General features: G+C 40.1%; 1 protein-coding gene across 3 annotated transcripts; it reads right to left on the bottom strand.

Moving 5' to 3' along the window:
- On the bottom strand, positions 1 to 26,667 carry GAA (alpha glucosidase). Of its 3 annotated transcripts, none has more exons than XM_081318566.1 (20): positions 26,607 to 26,667; positions 24,645 to 25,223; positions 23,277 to 23,422; positions 22,147 to 22,312; positions 20,973 to 21,069; positions 20,079 to 20,198; positions 19,636 to 19,754; positions 18,617 to 18,748; positions 16,631 to 16,741; positions 15,914 to 16,027; positions 15,671 to 15,755; positions 13,932 to 14,049; positions 13,102 to 13,235; positions 12,333 to 12,484; positions 10,567 to 10,715; positions 10,030 to 10,171; positions 9,486 to 9,584; positions 9,155 to 9,319; positions 7,042 to 7,194; positions 1 to 3,174 (listed from the first exon to the last, which is right to left on the bottom strand). In XM_081318566.1, exons 2-20 carry the CDS (start codon positions 25,122 to 25,124, stop codon positions 3,115 to 3,117), a joined length of 2,742 nt encoding a protein of 913 aa, XP_081174692.1. In that variant the 5' UTR covers positions 25,125 to 25,223; positions 26,607 to 26,667; the 3' UTR covers positions 1 to 3,114. The 3 variants fall into 3 exon arrangements, with proteins under 3 accessions (XP_081174692.1, XP_081174691.1, XP_081174693.1); XM_081318565.1 differs by having other exon boundaries at positions 13,932 to 14,073; XM_081318567.1 differs by lacking the exons at positions 16,631 to 16,741; positions 18,617 to 18,748 and having other exon boundaries at positions 2 to 3,174; positions 13,932 to 14,073.
- Positions 26,668 to 27,842: the final 1,175 nt, after the last annotated feature.

The raw sequence follows: 27,842 nt of genomic DNA on the forward strand, positions 1-27,842 counted from the left end.
TCCACAACTCTTTTCAGATTTCAACAAAAGCCCGAAAACCAACCGTATATTTCAATGAATAACTAAGACATGCTGGGATTTATGTATGGTGTGAAACATTTTTTCTAAATTGTTTCAAAGTGTGCCTGGCCTTATCTTTAATGATTTGACTTCTCCTGATGTTTTAAGCAGTGCAATAGGTGTATTCTTACTGAACAGCTGATTTGTTATCTGAGATATCAGTTTTTGGAGCAAGTTCCTAAATCTCCTTATAAATGTTTCCATCCTTCTTTAATCTAGTTTGTAAAACTTCCTTTTACTCAGTATCCTTTGCACCTTGAAGGCTTCTTTCATGATTTCCCTTAAGAATTCCCGCTTTAGCTATGTTTGTTTATTTGTTTATTTATTTACTTAAAATCTTTGCATAACTTGCTATCTTAACCTAACTCTGGGAAGCTTCCAATCAAGAATAAAGCAACATATACATAATAAAAACAAGAAACAATAAAACCAGTAACTCCAAAATATAAAAACCTGGCACATTCCCCCAATGCAACCATCATATTCTCTTCCACTCTAACCTCACCCTATTCCCAACCGTTGAGGAAGAGCTACGTCTTAAATGCTCTTCTTACATTTTCTTTTTATATTTGTCTGTTGACATTCTTAAGAGAAAGACCTTTTTTTTCATTCTTTCTTGTTTGACTTTCGAAGTCTGTCTTCAGTCACTGTTACATTCTTCTAGCTGCCCAAGTGTTTCATCCTTCGTTTTTTGCCTGGCTATAACAATTGATTGTTCTGAAAGCCACTTGATTTTTTTTCTCTTTGAAATCTTCGGATTTTTTTTTTGGTTCAGTTGTTCAATATCTATTCAGTTATTAGTGTCTCTTGGTTCTTCTCATAGCAATTCATGTTCTTTTTTACACAAATTAGATACATGGAAGTTGTTACAGTCAGACTATAAGATCAATGTATATTCTCCATAGCTTATTTTTGGACACACCTTTCTCTTTAATGTTCTATGTTTAACCTGAATATTTGAAACCAGCAATTCATGATATGTTCTACAATCCAAATCGGAAACTCAAAGCCAGTTGTACTTTTCCAACTTCTATTTCCTGTTTTGTAATCTACTTGATTTCATTGTTGTCCATCATAGATGTTTACTTGCTAGCCATTAATTTTGATACGATTTTGTCTCGTATTTGATTTTAGCTGAGCATGTACTTAAATATTTTAGGTACCACAGTTGGTCCATTCCTTTTTATGGACTGCGGCCACAAACCATCTAATTGTCTGAATTAAATTGGCCCATTCTGGTTCATAAACATTCCCTTATTCCTAGGACATCCAAAATAGTATACATCATATCCATTTTGACAATTCAACTTTTCCTTGATTTTCCTATTCCGTGTTCCAACTGAAAGAAGAAATTAGGAACTGTTCCTTCTGTACACAATGCCAAAAATGCATTGCTTGCTTTAAAACAAATATATAAAATGTACCAAATTGTCCAACCAATGAACTCTTATGGTTTTTCTTAATATAACCATCTGACAAAAATGCTGTATTGTAAATCTTTGTAAGGGTATATGGCATCCCTTGTTATATCATCTCAACACAATTCTACAGAACATCGGACTAACTCCTACATTAAATACCCTTGTATGACTTCGAACAGGAAGCAAGTCTCAATTATGCAGATGAATACGATATAGGGAAAATACCAACTTCATTGGGAATAAACCTATTTCCAGGAAATGAGTATGTATAGACTCAGTGCTTAAAAATGTATAGAAAGTAAGGAGGAAAGCCTTTGGAAGTGAAAGAAAAGGATGGGCCAGCAAGGAATCAAGTAAATACAAAAGGTGGAAGCTACTCTATTCCTGGATTTCTCTATTCAGGCAAGTCAATAATTTGTCTAACTTGAATAGAGAAGTCCATGAATGCAACTCAGTTTTCGGATGGACAACTAAGCTATTCCCTCAAAAAGAGATAGCAAGAGGGAAGCTGTTAGTCATATGATTACAGCCTAACTGGTTGGGTTGGCAATATATAAGCCATGATTTGTAATGTATTGTATCCCTTTAAATGTGTAATGATTGGCCAATGCTGTATTCTTTCAATGGCCATAAGAGGGAGCTAGAGACATAGCTTCTCTCTCTCTCTGTTAGTTACTCTGTTACACTGCTTGCTGATTATTGTTGATTGTGGTTTTGCTACTGTTTGCTAAACCGAAGAACTGTGTTTTTGACTTTTGGACTGGTAAGACGACTTTGTATTGGATAACTCTTGAACTGTTGATATCTTCTCTGTACCCGTGTATGACCTGGACTGTTTATTCTTGACTTGTGCTACTCCTAAAAGTAAAGTTTTTTTTCCTTTTTACACGCCTCAGTGTATCAGTGTGGTTGCTGTGCAAAACCTGACTACTCTTAGTACCACCTCTTCTGTGCATTCTCCTTGTTGGCTAAGGAGATATTCTGCACAAACTCTGTCAGAAGCAATCAATTGTCAAGAGAAAGAACTGCTTAAGCATTCTTACCTGAGGCTGCCATGAGAACATCTATCAGATACTGAGGAAAACTTTGGTTCAAGGAACTATGGTTTTATATAAATGTGTAAAGCATTATCATATAGACAACATGTTTGTCAAATTATTATATTAATGCAGTAGCATGCAGTCAGTGCATTGGTTGGGACATCTGGTACTTTCATTATCTATACACTGAGATCCCCCCCCCTCTAATTTTATAAAATTGCAGAATATAATCCTGGCACTTGAAAATCAGCTACTCTACTCCAACTCTCTGTGCATTTCTGAGGAATATTACAACATCCTTAACAGAAATTATGTATTCTTCTCTAGGAGGAGGAGGAGACATTTGAAAAATGCAATCATTCAAATCATTATATAGAATCTGGTCATGAAACCTGGTAGCATCCAACCCGACACAAATCTTGTTACATATCCAGCTTGGATAAAGAGCACAGAAGTTCTCCTGCAGGCCCTTATAATCCTTACTGGAATACCAGAGCAAAAGGATCTTGTTCCTCAAAGAAACTTTTTTTTTCCATTTTCCATTTCAGGGGTGTTTATTTTTCATTCAGATTGTTGTCTATTTTTTTTTCTTCTCAGGACCAGGTGATGACAAATTCCTCCCCCATCAGCAAAGAGAGTGGAATAGTAAGGACCTGAAGAAGTGACAGGGGGAGTTAGTTACAATTGCTCAAAATAGTATCCTGTCATCGATGTGAGAAACATTATGCAGTAATATAACTTGTGTGGCTATGAATGGCCCTAGAAAGCTGAGGAGAAAAACTGGAGCTTTAGATGGTGCACTGTTGCCTCCTCAACACACCAATGCACTTATCTGCACTGAACTACAAACCACACACAAGCTCCTCCCATGGGACTTTTGCAAAGGCCATAGACTTAAATGTGTCCTCAGCAATTAATGGAGGTTACTGCTTAGCACTTAAGAAAATCATCTATTATGACAGTAATTGCCTTACAAAACTAAACAAAAATACATATCCAAAATGATGAATAAAAAGGATGTGTGCAAACTCTCTTCATCTACATTTTATATCATTCGGTATACAGGTAGTCCTTGACTAACGATCACAAATGAACCCCAAATGACTGTTGTTAAACAAGACAATTAAGTGAGTTTTGTCCCATTTCATGACCTTTCTTGCTACAGTTGCTAAGTGAATCACTACAGTTGTTAACTTAGTAACACAGTTGCTGAATCTGGCTTCCCCCACTGATTTTGCAAAAGGTGATCACATGACCCCGAGACACTGCAACCGTCATAAATATGAGCCAGTTGCCAAGAATCTAAGTTTTTTTTATTGAAAAGTTTTATCATACATTTTATCTTTAACAGTCCCCCCTACCCCTCCCCTATCCCTCCCTCCTTACCCCTCCCCCCCTCCCCACCCCCCCCACTTCCCAGAGCTGAGTACAAGGTATAAAAAAGAAAAAAAGAATCATAAACAACCATATGCTAACAACCATAGACTCTAAAATCTATCACTCTCTAGCTCACATAGGATAACTACAAACACTATTAATATAGAATATATAAAAAAAACAAAAAAAAATTTCTCCTTATTCTCCTTATAAATCTCTAGCCAAACTGGGCTATGATCAGAAATAGTTCTTGCACATATCTTCACCTTCTTAATCCTTAAAAAAAAGTCATTAGTCAACAAAATGAAATCGATCCTGAAAAAAGATTGATGTCTGTCAGAAAAAAAAAAAGTATAATCCTTTTCATACGAATGTCTTTCACACCAAATATCTCACAGTTCCAAGTCATCCTTCATTTCAAAAAAGGATTTAGGCAGTCTAGCATGACTTGGGACGCGCTTAAAAGCTCCAGCCTTGTCCATCTGAACATCCAAAACACCATTCCAATCCCCCATAAAAATAAAAATTTTATAATCCAACTGGGTAAGCTCCCAAAGCTCTTGGAGCACTGCTTAAACAGGACTATCTTTTTTAGGCCGTGCTCCTCCCACTACTTGGCTGTAAGTACATTTTGGAAATTCCATAGACTTCTGCTGATCTTGTTCTTTTATTTTTTTTTTGATCGTTTTAAAGCAGCACACGTCACCCTCTGCTCTCTAGAATCATCCAAAGAAGTTGTAGCTTGATCTCCTCCAGCACCATTCTCCTCTGTCTGTCCATCTTCAGCCTCTTGGTGTTCTCCTTCTCCAGATCCCTTTGCAGCTTCCAGAAGTGATAGTGGGGTTGCTTTTAAAACGTTATTGTAAAAATCACGCGCCTGCATCACAGTGGTCAAACGATACCTTTTCCCTTCATACATCACCATCAACCCAACTGGAATCTCCCATCTGAACCTTATATCTCGTTGCTTGAGCTCTTGCACTAAAAATGTAAAATCCTTCCTTCTCCTTAAAATCTTTGGAGGAATTTCTTTTAGAACCAAAACTTCTTGATCAGCAATCACGACTTTAGTGCCATAAGCAGCTTGAATGACTTCATCTCTAATTTCCCTCTTTGCAAAATAAACCACCACATCTCTAGGTAGCTTTCTCTGTCTGGCAATCCATGAATTCACACGAAACACTTTATCCATGCCTCCCTTTATTTCAGATGCTGGCTGACTCAATACTACTTCCAGAGCCTCAGAAATCAGCTGCTTTAGATCTTCCTTAATATTCTCTTTTAAACCTCTGATTCTAACAGCATACTGCATCTGGTAATATTGAGCAAGACTCAATTCTTTATCCATTTTGTCTCTTAAATCTTCATTTTCCAGTACTTTTGCTTCTAATATGGCATTTTTTTGAGTCAAATCTTCCACTTTTTCATCCAAATCTTCCACACATTCAGCCACTCTATACACTGAAGACAAAATGTCTACCTTCATCACTCTGAACTTCTCTTCCATCCTCTCTTCTATTCTCTCCTCCAGTTTCTCCAACTTCTCCTCCATCTTTGCAAATTTATCACCCATTGCTTCCAGAATTACCTGGGCACATTTTCCAAGAGCATCTTGTAAATCCTTCGGTGTCAATACATCAGGAAGAAGCAACGCTTGCAATGATGACTGTTGCACCGGAGAAGTTCCAGCACTCCAAAGAGCTTTTGGAGGAGGTTTAGCCGCCATCTTTACTTTCACTTACTACGCACTTTCACTTTTAAATTTATAAAATCCATTAAGCTAGAAAGCAGCAATAAAAGTCCTCTTCACCTTTTCCTCCTGTACCGCTCTGCCTGCTCCTTTTATTCCATAGTCTTTCCTTCTGGCAGGGGTGGTCGCAAACGCCTGGCTCCGCTCCAGAAATCACGGAGCAGAGACGCTGACCAGCTGGGAGCAACCCAGGCTACGGGGGAGTTCGATCCTTCAGCCGCCCAAGCTTTAAGCTCAGGCGGCCCCGGAGAACTCAACCCCTACCTGGGGGCTCACCCCCTCCTCTTCTCCCGAGGAGGGGGCTTCAAATCCACCCGAACAGCTGATCGGCGCTGTTTCGGGTGGAAATAACACAGCTGAGCCGCGGGCAGCCCGAAAGGGCTGTCTCCGGCGCCGCGCCGCCACCGGAAGTCCCAAGAATCTAAGTTTTGATCATGTGACCATGGGGACACTGCAACTGTTGTCTGAAAAACGGTCATAAGTCACTTTTTTCAATGCCGCTGTATCTTCGAACAGTCACTAAATGAATGCATTTAAGTCAAGGACTATCTGTATTGGCCTTTTGCTAGCTGGGCAGGAGGTACAAAAAAGGATGCTGCATTAATGCCAGAGAGGTCAACCATTTCTGGGGCTGAGGGCCATATTCAGCCTTATGCAGCAAGAGAAGAAGAAAAAAAAGCAAGACAAAAAAATAATTAAGTACAAAATAAATATATGCCTCCTGGCTCTAGCAGTGTCTTCTAGGGGACCGGGAAGAAGAATATTTTCCCTTATTTTCAATTGCTCCAAGCTTTTTTTTCTTCCTATGTATATCTCAAGCACACACAACCTAATTTATTATTGAGTGGAACATTTTAATAAAGAAAAAGCATTGAAAAGATAAACTAATTCAAGAAATGTCAAGTTTAACTTTGTATGAAGTTCCCCAACAGTCTTTCAAAGGTATCCAGAATATTTGTCGACTTTTGTTTCTTAACTTTGTAATGCACTCAGTTTCCAAGCAAAGGATCACCGATAAATAGCCAGGCAGTTTGCTACTTCAGAGTCACAGAAGGAAAGAGTTTTGGGAGCTTCACTAAAGCTGGAGGAGGCATGCATTCAGGAATGACTTTCCCACATCTTCCTTCAATAGTGGAACTAGTTTTGAGAATCCCAGGAAGCTTCATTCATAACTATCGTCTCCAAACCCATTACTACTGCAAGATGTTTATGTATTTCTACAGCTGCATAGCTCAATTAATGACTCTGGGAGGGTTACAATTCCAAAACCATAAAAAAGAATTAAAACAATAGGAACTTTTTGAAAACAATAAATTATACTAATGGAAGAATCCACATTTGTTGGACTAGATTCTCATGCAGAAACCTTCTGCCGTGCAAGAAACATACTTACCTTGGTGTCGGTGCGGTAAGAAAAATCCAAGACCGGGATATCATTTGCCAGGACCTGATGGGGAGGGCTGGGGACACCTAACACCAGCACCTGTATCAGAAGGAGCCCATCTATGTGACTGCTGAGTCGCACAATCTCATTCATTAACGCACCCTGCAACAAGAAGAAAAGGAGAAGCCGATGCAAATAGCACAGCAATAGGCAACCTTCAAGGTCAGGGGTCAACATTTGGAGAAGGCAAGGGCCACAGCGGGTAGAACCATAATGGAAACTCAATGGAGTCATGATACTTAGATGCATAATAATATTTAGATTTTTCTGAGTTTTATCTGTTTTTGGAAGTATTGCTGCATGTAATTTTTTTCTGTTGTGTCATGGTGATGTATGTAGTCCTATTGTAGTGCAGCCAAACACAACTTCTAGATTTGATGTGGCATGGCATGGTAGTGAGATCCCACAAAGTCTTTCTCTTGGTTTTTTCTTTTTTCTTTTTCTATATAATTGGCAGTGCTAGTAAAAGACTTGTAAGCAGTAAGAATCAGAAGAAGGGAAGAGAAATTTTTAAAAACTGGCAGGATTGAAATATAAGCGTAAGAAAAAGTTTGATTATTAACACCCAATAATATATATACTTCAAGTGCTTTGGAGGGTGAAAAAGTGGGCAAGTAGCACCTGTCAACAACCTTGTACACGTTTCCTAGAAATGCACAGCAGCTGCAGAGACAGCTCTTACCAAACAGTCACTGGAGATAGAGGACTGCATGTTTAGATGGTGCCTGGCTAAGAATGGTCTTTAGAAAGAAGCATCCAGCTAAGAAATAAGGTGTGAGAAATGCACAACTCTCAGCTTGGACAACCTTACTACAAGAAGGCACATTCATTAAGGTTGCTAAGGTGCTGTCTATGGGATAATCAGCCTCCCCTATGGAGACAACTGTTTCTGCCCACTGCCTTCCCATCCAATCTCACCATAACTGATCACACTGCCCTTTAAAGTACAACCCGCAACCGTCCATCCTGTGGAACATTGTCCCTGCATCGATACGACTGGCCCCCACTTTGACAGTCTTCCACAATATCCTGAAGACAGAGCTCTGCCAATGGATCTGAGGTCTCCAGAGTGATATGGAGCCCATCAAGTGACTCATATATTTGTTGTTGCCAGGGGGTGTTACTGCTTTTTTGTTGTTGGGGTTTACCCTTGCAAGCCACATGGAGTCAAGAGTGAGCTGGGCGGCAATATAAATTTTCTTAAATAAATAAACCCACAAAAGTCCTAAGAGCCTTTTCTGAAGTGAACATCAACTACTAGAAAATCTTATCACTTGCACTTAATATATAGTATTTAATACCCAAAGCTCAGCCACTCCTGACTGTCCTACTTTTTGCAGCGTGACCAGGAGTACACCTCCCAAACTTCACGTGTGGCCGTTGGCCATAAAAAATGGCAGACCGCTATTATTGTAGTCATAATTCAGCTGCAGAAGGGCATCACTGAAGAGCAACTTGGCCAGTGAGAAAGCAATCCTTGTATCCAAATGGGCTTAGAAAGTCTACAGGAGTTTTCAGGATATTGTACCTTGCCATCCCATCTACTGCCCTGCTATGACACTATTATGCAGATATTTTGGGGTGTTCCAATAGGAAAAAAAACAAGATACAGTTAGTCCCATACTTATGACTACAATTGAGACCAAAATTTCCACTGCTAAGCAAGACAGTTGTTAAGTGAGATTTCCCCATTTTACGATTTTTCTTGCCACAGTTAACTGAATCACTGTAGTTGTTAAGTAACAAGGTTGTTAAGGGAATCTGCCTTCTCCGTTGACTTTGCTTGTCAGAAGACTGTAAAAGGTGATCACATGACCAAGGGACACTACAACCGTCATAAATATTTGCCAGTTGTCAAGTATCCAAATTTTCATCACGTGGCCATGGAAATGTTGCAACCACTGTGTGAAAAACGGTCATAAATCACTTTTTTCAGTGGTTGTCAGTTGAGAACTACTTGTCCTTGAGGTAACCCAAAATAGGAAATAACTGATTAAAATGCAACATGTTCTGGCTAGCATACTTTAGCTAGCGAGATCAAATTTGTTACTTAAACACTCACATTTGTTGCCAGAAAGAAGATCTGTGTGTAATCACCCTTCTCAAAGGTCAGCAGACCTTCACCATCATCCCAGAACAAATCTCCTCTGGCTACCCCTTCCAGCGTCAATGCCACAATGAGCATCATTCCATTCAAGCGGGACTCTGTGGTTGTGAGAGCAGGTTCCTGGGGAGATTTGCAGTAGAGGAAGAAGAAAAGCCTAAGAGCCTTCTTCACTTTAGTTACATTCCCTTCCCCCACTCCTCCCACCCCAAGCAAAAAAAAAATTATTTAAAAAAAAATTCTCCTATTTTCTGGGAAAGTGGCAGAAGAACTGGCTTATTAGACCCACCTGCAAAGGAAGAATGTGACCTCCACGAATATGAACATTGATCGTGTCAAGTGGAGCAGGTAGGAGAATCCACTGTCCCTTGCTGTAGATGGCGGATCCCTGAAGGCCCACAGATATAAAAATCATATAAAATTAAGACAAGGTTTGTATTACCAAAGCAACAATCAGACAAGGGAGGCTTATGTTCATTCCAAGAAATTAACTTGAGAAAACTCTCAGGCAGTGAATTACTCAAAGGTAAAATAAGGGAGGAGGGAAGGCACATCCAGACTTACAGGATTCTGTTACTGTAGCTGTTCTACGTTTTTAGACCTATACGGCATTGGTTTCTTAGACTGGCTTAACCTACAGGGCTGACACTATAAGACAAAGTACCCAGAACAACTTCTCTTAGCAGAAGAGCAAACACAAGACGATGGAACAGGATTAAATGGGTCAACTGCAACCATCTATGTAAAACTCTGTGAAGGTTTAATGGCTGATTATGGCAGAGAGTCACAGACATTCCGTCTGAGCCTCTGTGAATGCCAAAAGCCACACTCACCGTGATGACATCGTACCATGTCCCCAAAGGAAAATAGCCAGCCATTTTCCTTATCCCTTCTTCTAACACAGGAGTAATGAGGAGCCCAGCTCCCCACATGAACTGTCTGTCAATGGTCCATGTATATGTGTCTTGTGGGAACCTGTAAGAATGATAAAAGAACATGACCACACGACTTCAAAGAATGTCTGGCAATCAAGGACAAAAAGTCATTACAACAGATCTCTCTCTCACGTGTAGATCTACCTCCTTCAGCCAGAACTGAGCAAGAGTACCACCACATCCTTCTTTGAGGACAGCTAAAAGATTTCAAAATTGTCTGTCAGCCTTGTATCTCATACTTCCTCCAAGTCCTACCCAGCCTGACGTTGAATTCCCACCATGATGGCAGTTATCTTAAAACTCACTTGGAAGATCATTGGTGAAGGCTATTTTATAATAATTCGGAAGCTTTTGCTCCAGAGCTTTTCAATCAAATGGTAGCTGAGATCCATCGGGCCATATCCTCCCTCACAACACAGCCGTCTTCTGACTTACTCAAAGTAAAGAGGACGGGCTACTGTCTCGCCTGTGGAGTGGGCCTTGTGGAACAGGGTGTAAAGATACGGCAACAGGGAGTAGCGCAGGGAAAAGGCTTTCCTCATGGCTTGTTGGGCTTCCAGGCTGAAGGCATACGGCTCTTGAGACTGCAAAGTAGAAAGACAAGTAATGAGAGCTATCGTGTTACCAGGCTCCTGAGGGAGAAAAGGCATTTCTTCAATTTACAGATAGTCCTTGACTTACAACAGTTCCTTTAGTGATGGTTCGGTTACAATGGCACTGAAAAAAGTGACTTATGATCATTTTCCACTTATTCACACCATTCACATTTTGCAGCATCCCCATGTTCCCGTGATCAAAATTCAGATGCTTGGCAACTGGTTCATAATGGGGTCACGTGATCACCTTTTGAGACATTCTAACCAGCAAAGTCAATGGGGAAGCCAGATTTACTGAACAATTGTTGTTGTTAGTTGTGAAGTCGTGTCCGACCCATCGACCCCATGGACAATGTTTCTCCAGGCCTTCCTGTCCTCTACCATCTTCTGGAGTCCATTTAGGCTCACGCCTACTGCTTCAGTGACTCCATCCAGCCTCCTCCTTCTCTGTCATCCCCTTCTTCTCTTGCCCTCAACCTTTCCCAGCATGAGGCTCTTCTCCAGTGAGTCCTTCCTCCTCATTAGGTGGCCAAAGTATTTGAGTTTCAACTTCAGGATCTGGCCTTCTAAAGAGCAGTCAGGGTTGATCTCCTCTAGGACTGACCAGTTTGAACGCCTTGCAGTCCAAGGGACTTGCAGGAGTCTTCTCCAGCACCATAGTTCAAAGGCCTCAATTCTTTGGCGCTCCACTGAACAATAGTGGAGCGCCATAAAAATAGTCATAAAATGGTGCAAAATCACTTAACAAATATTTCATTTAGCAAGATAAATTTTGGGGTCAATTGTGGTTGCAAATCGAGGATGGCTTGTACTAAGGTGGGATTCAGGAAGTTCTTTTCCATACTGAATCTTTTTTCCTTCCTGGTATGTGACTCTTGTATTTAACAAGAATTGGGGCATTAAGGCCACCATCCACTAAAGCCATTTCCTGTAATTAAGAAGGAATGTGGAAAGAGAAATTAGTCTTTTCACACAAGTACAAAAACTATTGTTATGGCCTCCTATGGCAATCTGTACTTCTTTGATTTTCAAATATTATACTATATTAGAGCTTCTCATTCAGTATTCTTGGATCACTAAATTAACTTTTGGTACCTTGACTGGATAAATGCATATTACACACTTTTTAATTTTTCTTATTATAAAGCTAGATTTTATAGTATGCTCCAAATACAAAGAGGAATGTATTTTCAGTTTTAAGAGAGAAAAACCCAAACATATAAGCATCACTTATTATTTGCTTCTTTGCACTGATTTCTATTTAAAAGCTACATCATCACTGATTTACAATGAAAGTAAGAATGCTAGCCTTGGCTACAAACTTGACAGGAAAAATCCTAACAAATTGAAGCCTATTTCAATTTTCAACTTGTTGAAAAGTTCATGGACTTTCCTTAACAACCTGTCTTTGTACCTGATGTTTCCTGTAGGAGAGACTGATCAAATTCTAAGAAATGATTCACTACCACCCAAATTCCCATATGTCCTGTTTAAACTTACTAAATCAATTTTCTAAGTCTGGTAGAATTGCCTGCAGGTTCCAGTTTGTCATAGCCCTCTCCAACAAAAACAATGGCCAGGCTGATGCAGAATTCTCATGTTTACCTTGCTTCCGTGGTCATTGTGGTTTCGCATGAAAGGGTAGAACGCACCCAGTTGGGTCCAGCGCACACACAGCTCCTCCGTTGTGCTGTTCAGAAATCCACAGATGTCAGTCCCAACCAATGGCACTCCATAGAGATTGAAGAGCAGCATTGCTTTTAAAAGGACAGATAATGTGGATTAGGAAAGACCCTGAATGGTAAGGTCTAGAAAGCAGTAGGAGAAATGTTGAGGTTCTACAAGAGAGGAGCCACAATATTTTGTCTTGCCAGATAATATCTTTTTCTGATAGGTTTTTCTTTCCAAAGGAGATATGGAACACACACACACACACACACATCCCACGATAGGTGCAAACTTGGAGAAGTTCACAAAGTGGTTTCTACAAATACTTGTACCTGGTATAGGTAAAGGTAAAGGTAAAGGTTCCCCCGCACATGCGTGCTAGTCGTTTCCAACTCTAGGGGCCGGTGCTCATCTCCGTTTCAAAGCCGAAGAGCCAGCGCTTGTCCGAGGACGTCTCCGTGGTCATGTGGCCGGCATGACTAGACGCCAAAGGCGCACGGAACGCTGTTACCTTCCCACCGTAGTGGTCCCTATTTTTCTACTTGCATTTTTACGTGCTTTCGAACTGCTAGGTTGGCAGAAGCTGGGACAAGTAACAGGTGCTCACTCTGTTACGCGGCACTCGGGATTCGACCCGCCAAACTGCCGACCTTCTGATCGACAGGCTCAGCATCCTAACCCACTGAGCCACCGCGTCCCCTTGTACCTGGTATACTGTAGTATAAATGTTCCCATATGCTTATGACGTCCCCAGTCCAATGGCCAGCATAGCGTCCGTGGCTGGCAAAGGTGGAACGTGAGATCACAAACGGACGCTTCCCTCGCACTTTCACCAAAGCACTGAGAACAGAAAAGAAGTATTCAAATGACCTTGATGGATTTGAAACCCAGAGTTTTCACACTCCTAACTGCACAAGGTTTAGAAAATACTAAAAACACCAGAGTCGTGGATTTTGCCATAATAAATCATAGCCTTTCAGTTGCTAGTTTAGTTTCAACGTAGCTGTTGAGGTAGGTAATCCCCATTCCCCCATTCCAAAATGCATTATAGGTAGTCCTCGACTTATGATTTACAGTGGAGACCCAACATTTCTGTTGCTAAGTGAGGCGCTTGTTAATTTTACAATGTTTTTTTGCCATGGTTGCTAAGAAAATCACTGCAGTTGTTAACTGAATCATGCAGTCATTTAACTGAATCCAGCTTCTCCCCCTCCCCTCCATTGACTTTGTTTGCTGGAAACCAGATGGAGAAGGTCAGAAATGGTAATCGCATGACTCCAGGACACTACAACTGTTGTAAATACATGCTGATTGCCAAGCAATCAAATTCTGATCACAGGACTGTGGGAGTGGTGGGTTGGCTTTTAAGTGTCAGTAAGTGGTTATAAATCACTTTTTTCAGTGTGGTTGCCACTTTGAACAGTCACTAAACAAATAAGTCGGGGATGAGCTCTATGGTCCTTAATTTGTATAAAAAAGGCACTCCAAGATCAAAGGAACACCTATCTATCTGGCAGAATTCCCTTCCATACTCACTCATGTGTTGCAATGGTTTCAGTCAACCCATAAAGGCTGTGCAAGTTATAGTGGGAAGACAGCTTCTGCCTACTGGAGGCGCAGAGGGTTTTTGCCTTCAAGGTTCCACCCACTATTCCTGCAAAATATATGGGGAGAAATGCTACATAACCAATGAAATTGTCGAGACTGCAAAGCAAAAGATGTGCGAGATGTGCAGAACTGAGAGTTTTAGATGTCACAGTGACCTTTGGATCCCTGTTTCCCAGCATAAAGACATCCCCTTTGGATTACTTGCATCCTGAGTTTTATAGGGAGCAGGCTGTAGAAGTTTCGCAGAGTGCTCACTAAGAAATGATTCTGCATCCAGCCCCAGAGTTTAAGTTTAAGCCCTAATAAGCAGGCATATACATAGAATGAAGGCTACTGCTAAGCTTGTAAGCCGCCCTGAGTCTTCGGAGAAGGGTGGGATATAAATGGAATTAAAATAAAAAATAAATAAATAAAGTTACATCAATATAATCCAACTGGACTTGACCTAAAAGCTATAAGCCAGTGGCCCACAGCCTTTTCGGCTCTGCTGACCGGTAGCAGTAGCGGTGGCAGAGGGAGGGGATTGTTTCATGTGTGTGCGCCCACCGCTTGCACAAACAGAGCTTTGCATACTTGCCCGCCACATCCGTGGCCCAGTTCCCAACCAGCCACAGGCTGGTGTCGGTCCATGGAGCAGGGGTTGGGGAACCCTGCTATAAGCCATTTGGGTCAGCTCTGGACTGGGTGCCCCCAAAACTAAAAACATTGAAAAGAGCCAACAAGTCTTAAATATCCAGATTCAGGTGTTTGCAAAGGTAGGCCAAAGAAGATCTGAATGTTTGGAATCCATGTTTGCGTTTTTCAAAAGCCACAAGCATCCAGTGCTTATGTATCATTTGTAGTATGGTCATATATAAAATTCATATGCCTACAATGTATTTCAGTCAACAATATGCTTACTTTCCATATTGAACTAAAAATCAGTAGGAAATACGCTACTAAGTATATTCTTCAATTTTATTTAAAATCCTTCTTCACTATAGCTTATTTAGCAACTTTTTATTGTTCAAATACCTGGCAGATATTTGCCAGAATTTTTGCAATGTCCTCTCTTATTAGAAGCAGTTAGTTGTCTGCGTATTTATTTAGGTATGTTGTATTATGCTCAAAAAGAGGGGAAAAAAACCCCCAAACCCAAGACATATTGGATTACAGTTCCATCCAATTACTTAAAGAGCCTCCTAAATCTGCTGTGGCTGGCTCACACGGCATTCTAAGACAATAGATAATCTGTTTCATTTGCTCATGATAGGTTGTGTGAATTCAGTCACTGCCAATTGTAAAATAAGGTTCAGGTTTAATATTATGTATAAATCAGAACACTCTAATTTGTTCAGTTATAGTTAAAGCGAAACATAGTTTAAGATAATATAAAAGCTAGACACACAAACATGCACACACGCCTAAGAATCCCTGAGCGGGAAGACAGATTTTTATCTTATTTATCATCTTTATCAAGAGGACTGTTAACTAAACTGGAGAGATGTTTCAACAAATTGAAATTTCAAACAAATGGAATATAGTACGTATTTCAGGTGTGGGTTTTATTCCACTGTTTGTCTTTCTTCATCCCTCAAATAATTAATTTCATTTTTTTTCTTAGTCCTCCAACTAGACCATATGTTTGCCAGAAGCATCCCCTCCCAACAAGCTGCTCCCCTTTTTACCTGGTACGTATGGGGGGTTCTCAAGCTTGTTGTCTGGACAGCCTTCCAAGGAACCATCCACAAAATTTGATGGCTCATTCATGTCCTAGAGGAAGGAACAGAAGGAGGTTCATGTGTCATATTTTTTTTCTAAATTACAACTTCCAAGTCAGGAAAGTGAGTTTAAAGAACCAAAAGCACCATCCAACCAAAGGGAAAATCTCCCAAACGTTCAGCATTCAAGTCCCAGGCTTGGAAACTCACTATCCACATGCCATCAAAGGGCACTTTGTCATGGAAATCCTTGACCATGTCATACCACCACTGGTGAGTCTCCGGGTTGGTGAAATCAGGGAAGGCAGTGGGCCCAGGCCAAACCTAGAAGATAAAAAACAGAGCTATGAGTAGCAATCTGTAAACCTTCTGTATATGCTACCGTGATGCATTTTAGTGTATCTTTGGAGATGGAACAATAAAAAAGTCAACAGGCTAATTATTAGAATTAAAAAAAAAATTGAACCCATCGCCCTTTCATGGTATTGTATAATAGCGAAACTATTCAACCTGTGTATCTTCATATCTGGATTTCAATGGCACAAGATCAAAGGAAGACATGAAATATATGAGAAACGTTTACAAGGGAAACAAAAAATATATTCCACAACTCCCTTTGTTCTATTCTTCTTTCAAAATCTACTAGACTACAGACTTAAATTTCACCACATGGCACCTCCCCCACTGAAGCGTCATCCTTTCTCTACCAAGGCTCAAGGCCTGAGTATCCACAGCAGTGGTCACTGGTTTTAGGATGGCAGGACTGACTGTCCAAACGAAGCCCATTACTTTTTAATATGTTTTGTGTACACATACATACATGTAAACAGAGGAACAGGGCTTTGATTGCCCCAGTCACGCCTGCCATTTTGCACCCAGTGACTGCTTCTGTACAGGCCCCTGTCCATGGGTGATCTCAAGTCTCACCTTTCCAATCAAAGGTTGTCCTGTCGCATTTAGGATGAAGACCCCCCGCTTCAGGCCTTCATCATAGGGCCTATAACTGCCAGGGGGACTGGAACTGCTGATCCCTGGATCCTACAAAGAAACAGAGGGAGAGACATCTGCTTAGCCATAATGAATCTGATGGGAGTATGAAAATCTGAAGGGGAGAGGACACGGTTGTCTCAAGCAAAGGAACAAAACACATGCTCTTTCAAACTTTGGCAGTACTTCAGAGTTGGGAGACAGATTGTCAAAAAGGCACATGAGGCATGGGAAATGAACATGCCTTTATTTATACATGGAAAGTCCAGATTATGACATTTTAACAGTGTGAAAAACAGAAGCAAACTTGACATTTTAGGAGGAAGAGGAACATCCATTACTGAAGTTGGGCAACAGCACACAGCTTGTGGAATATCACATTCTAAATGCAAAACATGGATGGAACATTAAAAGGTCATAAAGAGAGCAACCCATTATGTGAGTATGGAAAGTCCTTCATACTGCTGTTGCTTTTCTAAAAGTCAAAATACACGAACAACTAAAGTTCTCTGTGCTTTCTAGGTCTGTATAACTTTCCTTTCTGCTATAAAAAGCAGAGATGGGAAAACTGAGGCCTCAGGACTGAATGCAGTTTCCTAACCATTTATTCCATTATTATTAAAAAATCTACAGTGTTGATTCCTGCCATTTGGAAATAGAAACCATACTGAAACTGCAAAATACCACTTAAATTAATCCCTTCAGAATTTAACAAACAAAAACCCAAAATCCTTTGGGGTAGGAAAAAAAATCAGACCAAACCAATCTTACTGACATAGGTAAGAAAGCCACACTGATATTGTACCATCATCTGTCTGTCTCCCTTCCAAAGTTTCAGCAGAGGCTCCTTTGAGGAAGCTACTTTCTTCACTGTCTCAAAGAGAAATAACTTTTCCATTCATATGACCCCACCTGTGAAAAGTTTGCAAATGTGATATAATACAGGTAGTCCTTGACTTACAGCCACAACTGAGCCCAAAATTTCTGTTGCTAAGCGGGACATTTGTGAAGAGAATTTTGTCTCATTGTACAACCTTCCTTGCCACAGTTGTTAAGTGAATCACTGCACTTGTTAAATTAGTAACAATGTTGTTAAGTGAATCTGGCTTCCCCCATTGACTATTCTTGTCAGAAGGTCGCAAAATGTGATCACACGACCTTTCAACCGTCATAAATATTTCAACTGTCATAAATATGAGTCATTTGGCAAGCTTCTGAATTTTGATCACGTGACCTTGGGGACGCTGCAACGGTTATAAGGGTGAAAAACGGACATGTGTAACTTTTTTTCAGTGCGGTTGTGACGTTTGAGCAGTCAACTAAATGAACTGTTGTAAGTCGAGGACTACCTGTATTCATTTGACTCCGGGAAGGGGAAGAATACTGAGAAAATATATTTGTCCTGGAAAAGTAGAAAGCTGGAAAGCAGCTCAAAACAACTTTGCTTTGATTGTGTTAGGTATAAGTTGAAATACTGACAAGCTTTCAAGATTTTGTTAGATTACCGTAAAGACACTGAATTACAATCCAATACTTCTAGCAACTGATTGGGCTTTCTCAAATATAGGCTGACATGTGACAAGGAACTCTGCCTTAGAGAATCTCCAACCAAACCAGGAATCCTTCCTAAACTGGAAGACCCAAGATTGCATTTTCCTTCCAAAAGACTCACTCCTGCATTAGGGAGGGCTGGACATAGAATTGCATCATCTACTTCTGTGAAACAAAACTAGCAGATTTTGCAAACCCTTCAAGAGCATACAACATATGAGAGGGGTGCAAAGCAAAGACAGAATATTATAATTAGTATCATTTCTGGAATTACATTCAGTGTTATCTACCCCTTTTGGGTCAGGCCAGCAGCATCAGAACCTGACAACTGATCTAGGTCAATTTCAAAGGAGCATTCAGGATTGAATAACTTACCACAATCATGACATACCTCCGACCATCATGATGGAAATCATTCACCATGTCTGGCATGTCCCTGAAACCATCCTTGTTGAAGGTGAAGTCTCGCTTAGCGTCCATATAATCCACATCATTCCATTGTACATCCTATGAACCCAGGAATGAGATTATGATGAAAGCAGGTTTGCGACCCACCTCACTTTTTCTCTAAGAACAAATATTCTCTTTGAGTGATTACGCTGACATGGCAGCTCTTCTACTTCACACAGGTTGGGTATCCATACATTAGCCCAGGATCTGTTTTATAATGGTTTATTAAGTAAATTAGCTGAATTGACACAATCCATTAATCATTCAATCTTGACACAATCCATTAACTCTCATTTACAAAAATTGATATCTGAATTCACAAAACACACACCAAGCTAAAACCAACTCAGAAGTTTTGGTAAAATCCCTTTTTATTTTACTGTGATATGTAGGCTTTATTTTATTTATCTATTTATTTGTACCCTGCCTTTATTATTATTACAAATAACTCACGGTGGCAAACACATCCAAACATAATTTCTCCCTCCTATTTTCCCCACAACCACCACCCTGTGAGGTGGGTTGGGCTGAGAGAGAGAGTAACTGGCCTAAAGTCACCTATTGGCTTTCATGGCTAAGGCAGGACTAGAACTCATGGCTTCCTGTTTTCTAGCCTGATGCCTTCACCACAAACTGGCTCTCTTTTGTATAGAAATATTTGCTGAACTGTATCTTTTAACTTGCCTTCCCCTTTATGTATTCATTAATATGAAGTTGGGCCTGTTGCCATTATAATTTTGCTGTTGCATCAATTGTGTTTCTTAATCTCTGATAGCAGGAGATTGCTTGAGCAAATGATTGGGCATCGGAAAAGAACCTCTGAACTTAATAAAATGCAATCACATTATGGGAAATATATAAATAAACCAGGGAAATATATAAATAAACCAGTCTAAGGGCCAGAGAGAAGCTATAGTCAAATGGAATTCAGAGAAGGCACTTACCAGGGGGAAAAGAGCTGCAGTCATATTTTTCACCACTTCCCGAGTAATAGCAGTGGAAGTGTATCCCCAGCGACAGAGATGGAATCCGAGAGCCCAGTAAGGAGGCATGAATGGGTAACCTGGAGGAATTTTGAGAAGCGGGGAGGGAGAGAGAATCAACATTCAAAACCATCAGCACTCCCAAATCTCTCATAGAAAAAGAGTTTCAATAAAATACTCACAATATGTCTGGACCTTTCAACCCTAAATCCAACCTACCATAACTATTTTAAAGGTTATGCTTATTTCTAAGACTCTGTTTTGGGTTGCAGCTTTGGTGTATAAAGGGTTCCTTCTAATACCTAAACTAAGTTGGGATATGAAATAGAAAAAGAAAAAAACGTACAAAAAACAGATAAAATAGACTTAGTTCGCTTCACGCATGGAAAGGTACAAATGCTTACCAATAACGTCCATGTACTGGCGCACCACACTGCTTGGGTCTGGTCCCAAGAAGATATAGAAATCCAAGATACCCCCAGTAGTTCTCCATGTCAGCGCTGGACTGGGCTGCAGTAACACATCTACAAGACAAACAGTGGCCTCGAAACACTACTAGAAGGACACAGCACACCATCCACACATTACACAGACCCTGGCAGGATTTTACTCCTACAACCTCCATAAAGCCATCATATTCCATTATCAGACACTCAGCCTTGGTTTGCTGCTTAATGGCTACTCTTGCCTCTGTGCTGGCAATGAGACTGTTGCCCACATTAAAGCCAGTTCCCTTTAAGAGAAAGAGGTACAAATATTGTTCTTTAACACTTAGCAGATGCTTAATATTGAGGAAAGAAAAGGAAACTTAAATAGCATTTTCCAGATCGGAGTCTTAGTGCAATTAGCATTATGAAGGGCCTTAATTCTCAATATAAATAGTCAGGGTTAAGCTATTATACAGTGTAAGTAATCACAAAATAGTAGTTAATAGAACAAGCTAAACTGCTGAGGCTGAAAAGCAATTACAGGATCCAAACCTTAATTAGCAGACCGTTTTGATTAGCAGACAAGTTCGGTTTAGTGATTAAAGGATCAGGCTAGAAACCAGGAGAGTGTGAGTTCAAGTCCTGCCTTAGCCGTGAAAGCCAGTTGGGTGATCTTGGGCCAGTCACTCTTTCTCAGCCCAACTCACCTCATAAATAAAAAATAAAAATTGTAAGACAGTCAAAATCTCAGCTCCTTCAAATCACAAAATGGCTCCTTCAAATGCACATGACTTGGGCACACAGAAATCATCATTAGGTTACTTTGATCAGGTTTGGCCTATGAGAGATGTCATCCAATACAATACCTACCCATAGCATTGCTGTTCAGTAAGAAGACTCCGTGGGCCAAGCCACCCTTTTCTAAAGCCACATAGAAGGGGTGTGAACCATACAAATTGGCAGAGGGCTAAAAACACAAAATAATATTGCATAGGGTCAAGGCTATATTGGATAACAGGAACACTTCAGCAATGTCTTGGGCTTTATTTAGCACCTCTTTAATAGTCCCAAACAGCAAACAATTTTTCCATGATGGTCCTTTTTCACTATTTTTTTAAAAAAAACTTCAAGTGTCAATTAAATGACAACTTAAAAAGTCTATCAAGCAACTGGATCAAGCAAGCTTTTGACTCGGTTTCCCAGACTTCCACACAGACAGCCAATCTGGGGTTTCATAGGTAAATGAGATGCTGAAAATGCTCTCCAGATGTCTCAAAAGCATTGCAGAAAACTACAGTTCCCATGGGACGGAGAAATTGCAGTTTAAAGCTGATTAAATAGTAGAATGCCCAGGTAAGATCTGTCACCTAATCTTCCAATGTGATACTGCAATACTCACAGTTCCAACCAAAATGAGCCTTGGTGGAGCAGTGGGCTAATGCCTCCTTAAGTAACACCAGCTGCCTGCAATTAGTGCAGGTTCGAGTCCCACCAGGCTCAAGGTTGACTCAGCCTTCCATCCTTCCAAGGTAGGTAAAATGAGGACCCAGATTGTTGGGGGCAATAAGCTGACTTTGTAAAAATGCCGCTTGGTGGGGGGGGGGGCGAAAGCCCTAATAAGCAGGCATATACATAGAATGAAGGCTACTGCTAAGCACATTGATTTGTGCTTCTTAGATTGTAAGCCGCCCTGAGTCTTCGGAGAAGGGCGGGATATAAATGGGATTAAAAAAATTTTTAAAAAAATACAGAACTTAGTTCTATTTGTCATTATTTCTTCTTCAAAAGACTCTATCATATGGCCATTGAATGTATCTCGCATTTCACTGGGTATGCTTGCGATTTTTTTACCCCTCATTTTCTCTAAATTTTTGCACAAAACACTAGAATTATTCCTATGAAATTTGTGCATCAGAGCATGCTAAATCTGTCATTAGCACTGAGCATATAAGGTTAAGATCAGATGAGGATTGCATAGCACCCCGATTAAATTCTTAGAGAACCTGTCCCTTGAGGAAACCTTGCCCACCCTCCTGTCATTTACCGCAGGTGATATGTCCCGGTTCCACAAAGTAATTTTGGTCCAATTGACATTCAGTGTAAGAGGGGTCAGATGTTCACCCAATCCAGAGATGAAACGTGATGGCAGAGCAGTGGAGATCTGAAGGAATTGGTCAGCATAGAACAGAGGAGCCACAGTAGTATTCAGCCTGTTTGGAGAAAGTGGGCACTTCCACCAGCAGTTTACAAATAAGGTCCCCTTTTTCTTTGATTTACCTCAATCTATTTTGGAGGCTACTTCCAAAGATCTAATCTAATCTAATCTAATCTAATCTAATCTAATCTAATCTAATCTAATCATCTAATCTAATCTAATCTAATCATCTATTAATCTAATCTAATTCAATCCAATTCAATCCAGTGACTAGTTGCATGATGATCTAGGTAAATGTCCTCATCCAAGAGAATGCTACTACATGCCTGAATTCATCTTAAAAAATCCAATTATGGAACATGAGGCTCCTGGAGATGCTCCTATCTCCTATTGTTCAGGATTGTTCAATAAAACTATTTTGTTTCAACAAACCTTCAGATCCTAAGAAGATTGTGGGCATTCATCTCTCACTGATTATTTCTGGAGTGGTTTCTAAATTGTTTGTGAGAGGTTCTATTTGTGGTTTTCTATTTTGGGCACATGGCCCAGAATCGGCCTGATTGAGGCCACAGATATCTTGTGTGAAGAATGTAGTCTGGGGTTAGAGATATTGCATGTCAGAAAAGATAAAACTCAACTCAGTGCCTCAATACTGCTGGTTAGAGATGCGCTCATTAAAAGCTATTTTACATATATATATATATATATTAGGTGCACTGCTTCATATGCAAAATATAAATTCCAAATACCTATTTGGAAGAGATGCATATGCATCAAAAGCCTATAAAACCTTTTAGGTGAAGACAAACTCTGGAGTCCAATATGAAAATGGCCCTTCAACTTCCAGAACAGAAGCACTAGTTTAGCACTTTCTCTTTCTCTTTCTGTCTCTCTCTCACACACAAACACATGCATACACACACACATATTATCATCATACAGCTATTCAACCATTTCCTGCTAGTGAAATACACTGAATTAGACGAATACCAGGATAAGCAAAGTCCTGAGCTACTTACAGAACTTGGCCATTGGACTGTCGAAAAACAATGAAGCCAAAGGGATCAGCAGAGAACTGCACAGAATAGAGCGTTGAGGATTCCCTACTGGTGACCTTGGGGGTTTCTAAAGGAACTTCATAGCGTTTTCTAGCTGGATTCTTAAGCTGTGGTAGAGAGACACAACAACAAACATTGTGTGAGGCTACTCCAAAAATTGGTCAGAAAAATTCAGTCAAGCTTCAAAGGGACTTGGCTTCTACTTCAGTATCATTTGTGAGGTGAAAGAAAGGAAGTCGGTGTGAAGTCTGAAGTTACAATGAAATCCAGCTTTTTGGTTCAAGGGGGCTTTTTATTGTCTGATTAATTGATTTCCCACCTTTCAATTGATCTAATATGACATTTGATATTCCTGCACCCCGTTATTTCTAAAACAGACATCTATAAGCAGAGCCATTTTTAAACAGTATGAAATATATTCAAGGCTGCACTCTTACATGATTTTGCTTGGAAATAAGCATTAATACTTCTAAACTTGCAGCATTTGCATTTTATTTATAATTTGTTGTTAGATTTCTGAAAATATATGCATAATAATTTAGATACATATATCATACATACCTATAATATCTACACGTATTTGAAGTATTATCATACGCAGGATGTATTTTGGTTACAGAGAAAAGGAATTAATTATGTAGCCCCAATTCCAGCTACTAGAAATGTATCTAAGAGTCACAAATAACATAAAGCCACGCTACGCATTATCGTGATTTATTGAATAAACCATAATTAGCTGGATTTACAGTCATTGGCTCAATATCAGCAAAACAATACCGAAAACTTCAGTTCTTTGCTGCCATCTAGTGATAGCCTAGGCTAGGTGGAGCAATCCTAGCTAGACCACAATTATTCTTCATGGAGTATAGTGACTAAGTTTATACAAACTAATAAAAGCCAAATAAACCACACTTAACCTAATGTTTGTACCCAGCCACGTATTCACTTCTTTAGCTTCTGAAAATATTTTTTAAATGCTAATATTCTTAAGAAAGTGAATTCTGGTCCTGGCAATCACATTCTGATCTTTCACATAGCCTGGCAATAACCCTCTCTATTTAACTGAAAAGAGATTTATCCTAGGATTAGAGCAGGAACAAACAAAATTTGAGGATCAAGGGCTATAATCCTGATGTTACTAAGAGATGGGTTAGCGACAAAGAACTTGTAAAAAAAACCCTAGAATCTTGCTGCAGATAGCAGTAAGAATGCTTTATGCACAAAAATGAGGGAGCAGGGGAGCTACAAAGATCTTCCATGTTTGGTTAATGTCAGAGTGTCTTGGACTTCATTTTTTAAAAACAAAACAAAACAATAGTCCCTACTCACTGTGAAGTGAAGCCTCCCCTTGGTCTCAAAGACCACATTCAGCTGCACATTCAGGATGTCATCCGGCATGAAAGAAGGTGCACTGCGGATCAAGTTGGCAGTGTAGCCAGTCTTGGTGGCAGTTAGGTTTGTCATCTTGTAACTAGAGTAATTGGTAGGAAAGAAGCACCATGGCTGCCAACCAGCAGAGCCTTTGGGAGAGACAGGGATGTAACAACATCCCCGAGCTTGACATTCATCTTGAGAGAGAAGCTTCTCCGGGGCACAGTCAAAGCGGCTGTCTGGAGGGATGTTGCATTGCTTAGACATCGACAGGGGTTCCAACTGTTGTTCTAGTTTCTGTTGTGGTACCTCTGAAATCCTGCCATGATTCTTACCCCAGTGATCATTCTCTCTTTTAGAAGCAGCTATGGCTGCCTCTGAGGTCCTAGATAGTCCAAGCAGAGTGATAACAAATGCTAGAGTTGAAATCACCAGCATTGTGTGCTTCTTCCACCACAACCTCTGTCGGGTATTGAATCACCATGGAGAAAGGCAGGAGCTTGCTCCTCAGCAAGTACAGGACCAGTCAGTCTCCATCTGCAGAGGAGATGCAATCAGACACAAACTATGAATTCCTGGCTTGTGCTGCAATCTCCAGGTTGATTATTCTTAATAACCTATCCCTTGTATTCAAGCAGGGAAGTCCCTGATGAGCGTCTGTTGTCAGGCCTAGAGTATTTAAGTTATTCCTTTGTATTCAGTATTGATTCCCATTAAAACAATGATACCCCACTGTTGTGGCTCAAAAAGCAACAAGTCTATTGAGCATTTTTTTCTTCTATGCTATATCAATCCTGTAGAGCTGCATGTGCTGATTTCCTGCAGGACCAAATTTCCTGTGTCAGGAAATCTTACAACAGCTTTGAAAGCACTTTGAGCAAAGAAACCAAGAAGACAGGCATTTCCCTACAGGCAAGACAGACTCCATGATGCTTATAGAGATATTATCATGTTATGACTCTGGGTACAATCTATTATTTCAATTGTGATTATTATACAATATTAATTGGAGATGATTAACATTTTATTATTTAGAAAACAGTGATGAGAATACAAAAAATGTTCTATCAATATTAATTACAATTGAGGATGCTATTTTTCCAAGCATAAATTTCTGCCTTTTTGGTTTCTCAGTGTTGATTTGAGGTACCAGGTTAGAAAGTGGAAGACCAACTTCAAGTCCTGCCCTAGCGATGAAAGCCAGCTGGGTGATCTTGGGCCAGTCACTCTCCTGCAGCCCAATCCACCTCACAGGGTTGTTGTGGTGGGGAATAAAAGGAGGAGGAAGGTATGTTGGATATATTCACTGCCATAAGCTATTTATAAAACGAATAACGGCAGGATATTAAATAAATAAATAATAAACAAACAAACATTGTGAAAATGTGGTCATTGTAAGAGGAGAGCAATATTATTCTGCAGTAACTAACAGTCAGGAACCTGGTAGCATTTTAAAAAATTGATAAAATGTTATTAAAACACATAATTAAGCCTTTGTGAGCTACAGCCGACTTCCTCAACTGCATCCGACGAAAGCTTCGGCCATTACATTTGTTAGTCTGAATAAGTGCTACCAGATTCCTTCGAATTAGTGTGAAAATGTAGGGTTTTTTTCCCTACTAGTTGACCCTAGCCCAGGGGTAGGCAACCTCAGCTCTTTTATGACTCGTGGTGGACTTCAACTCCCAGAATTCCTGAGTCAGCTATGCTGGGAGTTAAAGTCAGCTATGCTGACTCAGGAATACTGGGAGTTGAAGTCCACGAGTCATAAAAGAGCCGAGGTTGCCTACCCCTGCCCTAGCCAAAGTAAATCCCATAGCAATTCTATCACCCCGCCCCATTCACAATTATCATAATCAGGATTTTGGCCAGGCCACCCCACCCCACCACCAACCCACCACCTGCGAAATATTCACTTACGCGAAGAGACAGAAGCTTTCGCAATTAGCCCAACCCGAAAAAAACAAAATGAGTAGTTTCCAACAGATCACGTGAATAGCGGCTCACGTGACTAAAATTTTCTCCTTTCTCTTTCCAGGCGATCTCACCAAACGGGCTCGTCGAGTGAGTTGGATGTCTCTGCAAAAATCCGGCCATCCGCCAGATGCCAGCAAAGGGTTAGGATTTTGCTTTCTGTCACTGCCATCCGGATTTTTCTCGTTGTAGTCCGGATTTTTTTTGCAGCTCGAAGATGACAGGCCCACAGAAAAGGGCTTCGGTTGGAAGGGGTTTCTCTATTAAGAGTCTTTTAAATGAGGCGACAACACACAATGGTGCTCCATGGAAGAGCTTCCCGGTGCAAACATTTATGATAGGTGTACCTTTTCTACACAAAGTAGGAGAAATCTGCAAAATGTTTGGACGAGTTGTACTCCGTCTCTTTTCACACGTTATCACCCCGTTAACAAACAACCCCCCCCCCGCGCGCACTTGTTTCCAAATATTGTGTTTCTTTTAGAAATTACGGGGGTTTTTGGTGATAATAATGAAAACGTCCATTCTACTCCCATTAATTGCAAACGCATTCTACTCCCATTAATTGCTTATTAAAAGAAATGCCATGACCATTCTTGGGATTCAATTCGGTAGAATTTGGAGGTGGATAATTAAATGTTGTCAACTTTTACCCCTTGCTGCTTCTGTGTACACTTGCTACTTTTTATTATTGTTATAAACTGAAGACAGAAGGCGAGTGTACTGTTGGATGGCTTTGCATAATCTATTAAGACTGTTTCATAGAATACTTGTATTTTGGAATATAGGAGATGGAAAATACACGCTATTAAAATTTGTTATATGTAAAATAAAATATGGCTTTGGCTTAAAATTGTATGAGTTTAGCCCTCCCTGAGATTCACTCAGATCATTGAATGATTATGAATGGACTTAATTAAAATTGCTTCTGGAATTTGATTTATTGATTTATTGATAAAATAACAAGCTTGGGACATACAAGAGATTTAAAATCTAAATGGGACTATTGTTTTAAACATTTCAAAGAAGATATATAAACTTAAAAAAACAAGAAAAGGGGATAAAAGAGTAAAATTTAAGTGAATAAATGCAGGATTTTAGTATGTTATGAACATTACGATTCTCCAGTATGTTGTTAGTTTTGAGTAGCTATATTGTAAAAGATTTAAACTTGCTGTTAAA

The sequence above is a fragment of the Vipera berus genome, assembly GCF_964194415.1.
Source record: "Vipera berus genome assembly, chromosome: 2".
NCBI lineage: Eukaryota > Metazoa > Chordata > Lepidosauria > Squamata > Viperidae > Vipera > Vipera berus.

Excerpts from the sequence above, each read along its gene's own strand:
- GAA (XM_081318565.1), bottom strand. The coding sequence starts at position 25,124 with ATGCTGGTGATTTCAACTCTAGCATTTGTTATCACTCTGCTTGGACTA. Across the intron at positions 15,756-15,913 it reads CCTTTGATGGCATGTGGATA|GACATGAATGAGCCATCAAA; the intron begins GTGAGTTTCCAA and ends TCCTTCCTCTAG. Across the intron at positions 10,716-12,332 it reads ACAATGACCACGGAAGCAAG|TCTCAAGAGCCGTATGCCTT; the intron begins GTAAACATGAGA and ends TCTACTTTGCAG.